Here is an 11537-nt window from a genome sequence, read left to right as displayed (position 1 = left end):
TACCTCAACCCAAGTACTCTGTTTTGCCACCTCTGGCCAGCTGGCACCCCATTGGTGGAAGTTGGAACCAGCTTCCCCATGAAGCTAGGACAACAGTTCCTGCCCATTTTCCAAAAACATCTGAAACCCTACCTCTTTAAAGTATTCAGAGTATCTTAAATAATACTTGCGAGATCAGGATGGTTTGTACAAGGCTAGCACTGCACCGCTATCAGAGATAACAATTTGAGAAATATCAACTGATAGTTTATTTAATCGTTTCATAATTTCAATGTATTTACCAATGAACCATTACTATTATTAATACCATTACATACAAACCATTACATACTGAAGTCAATATCTAATATTAAACAAATGCTCAGTGAATACAATAAGCCTACGAAATAAAATAAAAAAATATTTTAAAGTTGTGAAATTGTCTGATCTATGATCTATTATTTATTTTACTTTATGATGCCGCCCTCGTGTTCTATTCCATTCACTGCATCTACATGGAAATTAAACTGCTGATTTGCGTATGTAGTGTCACTTTTTTTGGTTATTGGTGCTTGTTATCCACAGTGACATCATGATGAAAACAGAGCAGCTTGTTAAAATGTGTTAAACGCCCAAGTGTTAAAATGAAAAATAGGACTACAACATAACAGTTGTTTGGAAATGCATATTCTAATGGTATTTTTGGAAATGCATATTCTAATGGTATTTTTGCCATAACCGCCTCGGCCCTCCCCTCTTGCTCCGTAGCTGAGTGACTCATTCTGTGCTTAAATAACAGGGCTGCGGTCAGCTGAGTGAAAATGGAGGAAAACTAAACTTCCGGAGGACTTATCATCTTTTCACTCCCTCCTCTCTACCTTCTCTTCGTCTGTATCTGTTGCTAAAGCCACTTTATCACTCTAAATTTCAAGCTTCTGCCTCTAACCCTAGGAAACTCTTTTCCACATTCTTCTCCCTCCTTAATCCTCCACCCCCTCGCTCACTGCGGACGACATTGTCAACTACTTTGATAAGTAGGTTGACGACATCCGCTCCTCATTCACTCAGCCTATTGAGTCCACTGGTCCCACTCACACAAAACTACCCTACACCTTGACCTCTTTCTCCCTTCTCTCTCCAGATGAAATCCTGCGACTAGAAACCCTCCTCAAGAAACCAAAACTCGACCCCTCTGACGTAAAAAAATACCTCTTTCTTTTATTTCCAAAACACTAGAGAGTGCCGTCTCTGACCAACTCTCTCGCTATCTCTCTCAGAACGATGTTCTTGGCCCTAACCAGTCAGGCTTCAAGATCGGTCACTCTCTGCACTGCCAAAGCTGACTATCTCCTCTGTTCTCATCCTCCTAGATCTATCCACTGCCTTCAACACCATGAACCATCAAATCCTCCTCTCCACCCTCTCAGGACTGGGCGTCTCAGGCTCTGCACACTCTAGGATCGCATCCTACCTGGCAGGCCACTTCCACCAGCTGACATGGAGAAGATCTTTGTCTGCACCACATACTCTCACTACTGGTGTCCCCCAGGGCTCGGTTCTAGGCCCTCTCCTCTTCTCTCTATACATAAAGTCACTCGGTTTCATCATATCCTCACATGGTCTCTCCTATCATTGCTATGCGGATGACACTCAAGTACCTTTCTCCTTCCCCTCTTGACACGCATCTCTGTGTGCCTGGCAGATATCTCAGCTTGGATGTCGGCCCACCACCTCAAGCTCAACCTCGACATGACGGAGCTGCTCTTCCTCCCGGGGAAGGCCTGCCCGCTCCAAGACCTCTCCATCAGGGTTGACAACTCCACGGTGTCCCCCTCCCAGAGTGCAAAGAACCTTGGCATGACCCTGGACAACACCCTGTCGTTCTTTACAAACATCAAAGCAGTGACTCGCTCCTGCAGGTTCATGCTTTAAAACATCCATAGAGTACCACCATACATCACACAGGAAGCGGCGCAGGTCCTAATCCAGGCACTTGTCATCGCCCGTCTGGTCTACTGTAACTGTTGGCTGGGCTTCCTGCTTGTGCCATTAAACCCCTGCAATGTATCCAGAACACTGGCATTCAACCTTCCCAAATTCTCCCATGTCAACCCGCTCCTCCGCACACTCCACTGGCTTCCAGTAGAAGCTCGCATCCACTACAAGACCATGATACTTGTCTACGGAGCAGCAAGAGGAACTGCCCCTCCCTACCTTCAAGCTCTGCTCAAACCCTATACCTCAACCCAAGTACTCTGTTTTGCCACCTCTGGCCAGCTGGCACCCCATTGGTGGAAGTTGGAACCAGCTTCCCCATGAAGCTAGGACAACAGTTCCTGCCCATTTTCCAAAAACATCTGAAACCCTACCTCTTTAAAGTATTCAGAGTATCTTAAATAATACTTGCGAGATCAGGATGGTTTGTACAAGGCTAGCACTGCACCGCTATCAGAGATAACAATTTGAGAAATATCAACTGATAGTTTATTTAATCGTTTCATAATTTCAATGTATTTACCAATGAACCATTACTATTATTAATACCATTACATACAAACCATTACATACTGAAGTCAATATCTAATATTAAACAAATGCTCAGTGAATACAATAAGCCTACGAAATAAAATAAAAAAATATTTTAAAGTTGTGAAATTGTCTGATCTATGATCTATTATTTATTTTACTTTATGATGCCGCCCTCGTGTTCTATTCCATTCACTGCATCTACATGGAAATTAAACTGCTGATTTGCGTATGTAGTGTCACTTTTTTTGGTTATTGGTGCTTGTTATCCACAGTGACATCATGATGAAAACAGAGCAGCTTGTTAAAATGTGTTAAACGCCCAAGTGTTAAAATGAAAAATAGGACTACAACATAACAGTTGTTTGGAAATGCATATTCTAATGGTATTTTTGGAAATGCATATTCTAATGGTATTTTTGCCATAACCGCCTCGGCCCTCCCCTCTTGCTCCGTAGCTGAGTGACTCATTCTGTGCTTAAATAACAGGGCTGCGGTCAGCTGAGTGAAAATGGAGGAAAACTAAACTTCCGGAGGACTTATCATCTTTTCACTCCCTCCTCTCTACCTTCTCTTCGTCTGTATCTGTTGCTAAAGCCACTTTATCACTCTAAATTTCAAGCTTCTGCCTCTAACCCTAGGAAACTCTTTTCCACATTCTTCTCCCTCCTTAATCCTCCACCCCCTCGCTCACTGCGGACGACATTGTCAACTACTTTGATAAGTAGGTTGACGACATCCGCTCCTCATTCACTCAGCCTATTGAGTCCACTGGTCCCACTCACACAAAACTACCCTACACCTTGACCTCTTTCTCCCTTCTCTCTCCAGATGAAATCCTGCGACTAGAAACCCTCCTCAAGAAACCAAAACTCGACCCCTCTGACGTAAAAAAATACCTCTTTCTTTTATTTCCAAAACACTAGAGAGTGCCGTCTCTGACCAACTCTCTCGCTATCTCTCTCAGAACGATGTTCTTGGCCCTAACCAGTCAGGCTTCAAGATCGGTCACTCTCTGCACTGCCAAAGCTGACTATCTCCTCTGTTCTCATCCTCCTAGATCTATCCACTGCCTTCAACACCATGAACCATCAAATCCTCCTCTCCACCCTCTCAGGACTGGGCGTCTCAGGCTCTGCACACTCTAGGATCGCATCCTACCTGGCAGGCCACTTCCACCAGCTGACATGGAGAAGATCTTTGTCTGCACCACATACTCTCACTACTGGTGTCCCCCAGGGCTCGGTTCTAGGCCCTCTCCTCTTCTCTCTATACATAAAGTCACTCGGTTTCATCATATCCTCACATGGTCTCTCCTATCATTGCTATGCGGATGACACTCAAGTACCTTTCTCCTTCCCCTCTTGACACGCATCTCTGTGTGCCTGGCAGATATCTCAGCTTGGATGTCGGCCCACCACCTCAAGCTCAACCTCGACATGACGGAGCTGCTCTTCCTCCCGGGGAAGGCCTGCCCGCTCCAAGACCTCTCCATCAGGGTTGACAACTCCACGGTGTCCCCCTCCCAGAGTGCAAAGAACCTTGGCATGACCCTGGACAACACCCTGTCGTTCTTTACAAACATCAAAGCAGTGACTCGCTCCTGCAGGTTCATGCTTTAAAACATCCATAGAGTACCACCATACATCACACAGGAAGCGGCGCAGGTCCTAATCCAGGCACTTGTCATCGCCCGTCTGGTCTACTGTAACTGTTGGCTGGGCTTCCTGCTTGTGCCATTAAACCCCTGCAATGTATCCAGAACACTGGCATTCAACCTTCCCAAATTCTCCCATGTCAACCCGCTCCTCCGCACACTCCACTGGCTTCCAGTAGAAGCTCGCATCCACTACAAGACCATGATACTTGTCTACGGAGCAGCAAGAGGAACTGCCCCTCCCTACCTTCAAGCTCTGCTCAAACCCTATACCTCAACCCAAGTACTCTGTTTTGCCACCTCTGGCCAGCTGGCACCCCATTGGTGGAAGTTGGAACCAGCTTCCCCATGAAGCTAGGACAACAGTTCCTGCCCATTTTCCAAAAACATCTGAAACCCTACCTCTTTAAAGTATTCAGAGTATCTTAAATAATACTTGCGAGATCAGGATGGTTTGTACAAGGCTAGCACTGCACCGCTATCAGAGATAACAATTTGAGAAATATCAACTGATAGTTTATTTAATCGTTTCATAATTTCAATGTATTTACCAATGAACCATTACTATTATTAATACCATTACATACAAACCATTACATACTGAAGTCAATATCTAATATTAAACAAATGCTCAGTGAATACAATAAGCCTACGAAATAAAATAAAAAAATATTTTAAAGTTGTGAAATTGTCTGATCTATGATCTATTATTTATTTTACTTTATGATGCCGCCCTCGTGTTCTATTCCATTCACTGCATCTACATGGAAATTAAACTGCTGATTTGCGTATGTAGTGTCACTTTTTTTGGTTATTGGTGCTTGTTATCCACAGTGACATCATGATGAAAACAGAGCAGCTTGTTAAAATGTGTTAAACGCCCAAGTGTTAAAATGAAAAATAGGACTACAACATAACAGTTGTTTGGAAATGCATATTCTAATGGTATTTTTGGAAATGCATATTCTAATGGTATTTTTGCCATAACCGCCTCGGCCCTCCCCTCTTGCTCCGTAGCTGAGTGACTCATTCTGTGCTTAAATAACAGGGCTGCGGTCAGCTGAGTGAAAATGGAGGAAAACTAAACTTCCGGAGGACTTATCATCTTTTCACTCCCTCCTCTCTACCTTCTCTTCGTCTGTATCTGTTGCTAAAGCCACTTTATCACTCTAAATTTCAAGCTTCTGCCTCTAACCCTAGGAAACTCTTTTCCACATTCTTCTCCCTCCTTAATCCTCCACCCCCTCGCTCACTGCGGACGACATTGTCAACTACTTTGATAAGTAGGTTGACGACATCCGCTCCTCATTCACTCAGCCTATTGAGTCCACTGGTCCCACTCACACAAAACTACCCTACACCTTGACCTCTTTCTCCCTTCTCTCTCCAGATGAAATCCTGCGACTAGAAACCCTCCTCAAGAAACCAAAACTCGACCCCTCTGACGTAAAAAAATACCTCTTTCTTTTATTTCCAAAACACTAGAGAGTGCCGTCTCTGACCAACTCTCTCGCTATCTCTCTCAGAACGATGTTCTTGGCCCTAACCAGTCAGGCTTCAAGATCGGTCACTCTCTGCACTGCCAAAGCTGACTATCTCCTCTGTTCTCATCCTCCTAGATCTATCCACTGCCTTCAACACCATGAACCATCAAATCCTCCTCTCCACCCTCTCAGGACTGGGCGTCTCAGGCTCTGCACACTCTAGGATCGCATCCTACCTGGCAGGCCACTTCCACCAGCTGACATGGAGAAGATCTTTGTCTGCACCACATACTCTCACTACTGGTGTCCCCCAGGGCTCGGTTCTAGGCCCTCTCCTCTTCTCTCTATACATAAAGTCACTCGGTTTCATCATATCCTCACATGGTCTCTCCTATCATTGCTATGCGGATGACACTCAAGTACCTTTCTCCTTCCCCTCTTGACACGCATCTCTGTGTGCCTGGCAGATATCTCAGCTTGGATGTCGGCCCACCACCTCAAGCTCAACCTCGACATGACGGAGCTGCTCTTCCTCCCGGGGAAGGCCTGCCCGCTCCAAGACCTCTCCATCAGGGTTGACAACTCCACGGTGTCCCCCTCCCAGAGTGCAAAGAACCTTGGCATGACCCTGGACAACACCCTGTCGTTCTTTACAAACATCAAAGCAGTGACTCGCTCCTGCAGGTTCATGCTTTAAAACATCCATAGAGTACCACCATACATCACACAGGAAGCGGCGCAGGTCCTAATCCAGGCACTTGTCATCGCCCGTCTGGTCTACTGTAACTGTTGGCTGGGCTTCCTGCTTGTGCCATTAAACCCCTGCAATGTATCCAGAACACTGGCATTCAACCTTCCCAAATTCTCCCATGTCAACCCGCTCCTCCGCACACTCCACTGGCTTCCAGTAGAAGCTCGCATCCACTACAAGACCATGATACTTGTCTACGGAGCAGCAAGAGGAACTGCCCCTCCCTACCTTCAAGCTCTGCTCAAACCCTATACCTCAACCCAAGTACTCTGTTTTGCCACCTCTGGCCAGCTGGCACCCCATTGGTGGAAGTTGGAACCAGCTTCCCCATGAAGCTAGGACAACAGTTCCTGCCCATTTTCCAAAAACATCTGAAACCCTACCTCTTTAAAGTATTCAGAGTATCTTAAATAATACTTGCGAGATCAGGATGGTTTGTACAAGGCTAGCACTGCACCGCTATCAGAGATAACAATTTGAGAAATATCAACTGATAGTTTATTTAATCGTTTCATAATTTCAATGTATTTACCAATGAACCATTACTATTATTAATACCATTACATACAAACCATTACATACTGAAGTCAATATCTAATATTAAACAAATGCTCAGTGAATACAATAAGCCTACGAAATAAAATAAAAAAATATTTTAAAGTTGTGAAATTGTCTGATCTATGATCTATTATTTATTTTACTTTATGATGCCGCCCTCGTGTTCTATTCCATTCACTGCATCTACATGGAAATTAAACTGCTGATTTGCGTATGTAGTGTCACTTTTTTTGGTTATTGGTGCTTGTTATCCACAGTGACATCATGATGAAAACAGAGCAGCTTGTTAAAATGTGTTAAACGCCCAAGTGTTAAAATGAAAAATAGGACTACAACATAACAGTTGTTTGGAAATGCATATTCTAATGGTATTTTTGGAAATGCATATTCTAATGGTATTTTTGCCATAACCGCCTCGGCCCTCCCCTCTTGCTCCGTAGCTGAGTGACTCATTCTGTGCTTAAATAACAGGGCTGCGGTCAGCTGAGTGAAAATGGAGGAAAACTAAACTTCCGGAGGACTTATCATCTTTTCACTCCCTCCTCTCTACCTTCTCTTCGTCTGTATCTGTTGCTAAAGCCACTTTATCACTCTAAATTTCAAGCTTCTGCCTCTAACCCTAGGAAACTCTTTTCCACATTCTTCTCCCTCCTTAATCCTCCACCCCCTCGCTCACTGCGGACGACATTGTCAACTACTTTGATAAGTAGGTTGACGACATCCGCTCCTCATTCACTCAGCCTATTGAGTCCACTGGTCCCACTCACACAAAACTACCCTACACCTTGACCTCTTTCTCCCTTCTCTCTCCAGATGAAATCCTGCGACTAGAAACCCTCCTCAAGAAACCAAAACTCGACCCCTCTGACGTAAAAAAATACCTCTTTCTTTTATTTCCAAAACACTAGAGAGTGCCGTCTCTGACCAACTCTCTCGCTATCTCTCTCAGAACGATGTTCTTGGCCCTAACCAGTCAGGCTTCAAGATCGGTCACTCTCTGCACTGCCAAAGCTGACTATCTCCTCTGTTCTCATCCTCCTAGATCTATCCACTGCCTTCAACACCATGAACCATCAAATCCTCCTCTCCACCCTCTCAGGACTGGGCGTCTCAGGCTCTGCACACTCTAGGATCGCATCCTACCTGGCAGGCCACTTCCACCAGCTGACATGGAGAAGATCTTTGTCTGCACCACATACTCTCACTACTGGTGTCCCCCAGGGCTCGGTTCTAGGCCCTCTCCTCTTCTCTCTATACATAAAGTCACTCGGTTTCATCATATCCTCACATGGTCTCTCCTATCATTGCTATGCGGATGACACTCAAGTACCTTTCTCCTTCCCCTCTTGACACGCATCTCTGTGTGCCTGGCAGATATCTCAGCTTGGATGTCGGCCCACCACCTCAAGCTCAACCTCGACATGACGGAGCTGCTCTTCCTCCCGGGGAAGGCCTGCCCGCTCCAAGACCTCTCCATCAGGGTTGACAACTCCACGGTGTCCCCCTCCCAGAGTGCAAAGAACCTTGGCATGACCCTGGACAACACCCTGTCGTTCTTTACAAACATCAAAGCAGTGACTCGCTCCTGCAGGTTCATGCTTTAAAACATCCATAGAGTACCACCATACATCACACAGGAAGCGGCGCAGGTCCTAATCCAGGCACTTGTCATCGCCCGTCTGGTCTACTGTAACTGTTGGCTGGGCTTCCTGCTTGTGCCATTAAACCCCTGCAATGTATCCAGAACACTGGCATTCAACCTTCCCAAATTCTCCCATGTCAACCCGCTCCTCCGCACACTCCACTGGCTTCCAGTAGAAGCTCGCATCCACTACAAGACCATGATACTTGTCTACGGAGCAGCAAGAGGAACTGCCCCTCCCTACCTTCAAGCTCTGCTCAAACCCTATACCTCAACCCAAGTACTCTGTTTTGCCACCTCTGGCCAGCTGGCACCCCATTGGTGGAAGTTGGAACCAGCTTCCCCATGAAGCTAGGACAACAGTTCCTGCCCATTTTCCAAAAACATCTGAAACCCTACCTCTTTAAAGTATTCAGAGTATCTTAAATAATACTTGCGAGATCAGGATGGTTTGTACAAGGCTAGCACTGCACCGCTATCAGAGATAACAATTTGAGAAATATCAACTGATAGTTTATTTAATCGTTTCATAATTTCAATGTATTTACCAATGAACCATTACTATTATTAATACCATTACATACAAACCATTACATACTGAAGTCAATATCTAATATTAAACAAATGCTCAGTGAATACAATAAGCCTACGAAATAAAATAAAAAAATATTTTAAAGTTGTGAAATTGTCTGATCTATGATCTATTATTTATTTTACTTTATGATGCCGCCCTCGTGTTCTATTCCATTCACTGCATCTACATGGAAATTAAACTGCTGATTTGCGTATGTAGTGTCACTTTCCCTCGTCATTTGCATAAAAATATGAAGAGGCGATATCAGCCAACCACAGTACTAAACCTAGAGAGGTAGTGCGGTGAATGAGAGAACCGCCAGAGTAGGTTATGTAGGCTTCATTACTGCGAGTTGCCTCCTAGGAGGTTTACATTTATTGGCGCTGTAAAGAAGTAGATCAGCCATCATGTCTATCTAGCGTCATACTTAAAAAAATAAAAAGGTTTTACATACCATTCATGTTATAGGTGAAACACAATGTTTACATATAGGATCCTTACTAAACACTTTGAAATAAAAAGCCATCAAAGCAAAACAATGACTTATGACAATACAAATTATCAATCAATTACAATATTTCTTGAAATACTTGTTCACATGAGCTCAGACAGACTCGTCCTAATTTTTATATATTTCTTAATTCCATTATTTTACTTTTAGATGTGTGTGTATTGCTGTGAATTGTTAGATACTACTGCACTGTTGGAGCTAGGAACACAAGCATTTCGCTACACCTGCAATAACATGTGCTAAAAATGTTTATGTGACCACTAAAATTTGATTTGAGAAGATAAAGGTTGATGTGAGTGGGCAACACCTGGTGTACTGTTCAGTTAATGTAGCCAATAGTACCTGTAGTTCACACAGATAAAAAAATCGCAGACTTAACCATCTACACACACACACACACACAAACAAAAAAAAACTAATTTAGGCACTAGGGGCCCAATTCCAATTTAGGAAATTACTCCTTCCTTACACACGCCTTTTTTACACACTTCTCAATAGTTGGTATTCAGACTGTAACGAATGCGCTTTGCCGGTGTGGTTAACCGCTGACAACCCTCCCACTTGCTGGCCAACAGATTTTCCTGTGGAGTTTTCATTCAATAAGGTTCAGTACGTTTATCTTAAGCCATCCCTTTAAATACGGTGTACCTCTTAGTTAGAATTTTGTCCACAGACTCACTAAAATGTCTCAAGAGAACGGGTTCAGAATATTAGGGATCATGAAAGAAAGGGACATAAATATATACATATTTGTCTCCGTTTCAACACCAATTGGTAGATTTAAAAAAAAACTCTGATCTTGTAGGTTATTTAGGCTTAGGAAAGTATTTATGAATCATAAAAGAACAGGTTAGGAGAGCCTTTACGCACAAAAGAAAGAAAAGTGGTTTGATTCATTCTGAAAATTGCCACATTCAAGTCTTCAACCCATTGTAATGTTGGAAGATTAGTGTACTGTACATAGATTTATAATAGGGAGAATAGTGTTCCATACCCTAATCTATTGCCTGCACTAACCATGGAACTGTGCGATGACACAGCCAAGAATTGCGCCATGTGTCGGGTTCATATTATTATGGATAGAGTAGATGCTTTTTCCACTTGGAACCGGTAGGTTCGCTAGACCTTATTCATGGTTCCTTGGGCGTAAAGGTGGTGAAATTATTTGGGAATTAAGTCAAGGTCAGAATACAGTGTTCCTGTAGACACACTTATTCGATCTCCAACCCAAAAGAATAGCGGGTGAATAGCATGCTATTCTCATGCTTAAGTTCAAGGTCAGAATAAGTTTAGAGAAAAAGGGAATTACGTTCCATTCACGCTCGCTTAACTCGGGTCGGAATCGGCCCCTAGGAGATTAGTGCACTCTTTTCAACAAAATGTCTTCTTGAAATGTCTTGTCTGAGAAGAAACTGTGACAAATCTATATCATGTCTACATGTCTTATTATCCATTGTTCTCCTCTGGCTCTCGGAGGCCCTGGCTGTGTAGGGTCTTCCCTGCCATCTCCATCATGGCCTGAACCTCAGGGTCTGCATCCAAGATACTCCTCTTGCCTCCTGTCGCTCCCTGCAACAAAACACCCCAACATCACTGATGTCCTCATGACAAGTCATGAATACAATAAATCAATGAATATTCACTGAGTGTACAAATCATTAAGAACACCTGCTCTTTCCATGACAGACAGACCAGGTGAATCCAGATGAAAGCTATGATCCCTTATTAATGTCACTTGTTAAATCCACTTCAATCAGTGTTGATGAAGGTGAAGAGACAGGTTTAAAGAAAGATTTCCAAGCCTTGAGACATGGATTGTGTACGTGTGCCACTCAGAGGGTGAATGGGCAAGACA

General features: G+C 43.8%; 1 protein-coding gene across 3 annotated transcripts in view; it reads right to left on the bottom strand.

Moving 5' to 3' along the window:
* Positions 1-230: 230 nt before the first annotated feature.
* meak7 (MTOR associated protein, eak-7 homolog) overlaps positions 231-11537 on the bottom strand; it is a 16278-nt gene continuing 4971 nt past the window's right edge. For all 3 annotated transcript variants that reach the window (XM_014124288.3, XM_014124286.3, XM_014124287.3), the window contains exon 8: positions 231-11251. In XM_014124288.3, the coding sequence (XP_013979763.1) occupies positions 11129-11251 (123 nt within the window). In that variant the 3' untranslated portion in view covers positions 231-11128. The remainder of the gene's footprint in view (positions 11252-11537) is intronic.

This window comes from Salmo salar, chromosome 10 (assembly GCF_965601325.2).
Source record: "Salmo salar chromosome 10, fSalSal1, whole genome shotgun sequence".
In the NCBI taxonomy this organism is placed as follows: domain Eukaryota; kingdom Metazoa; phylum Chordata; class Actinopteri; order Salmoniformes; family Salmonidae; genus Salmo; species Salmo salar.
This window is presented reverse-complemented; position numbering and strand designations above follow the sequence as displayed.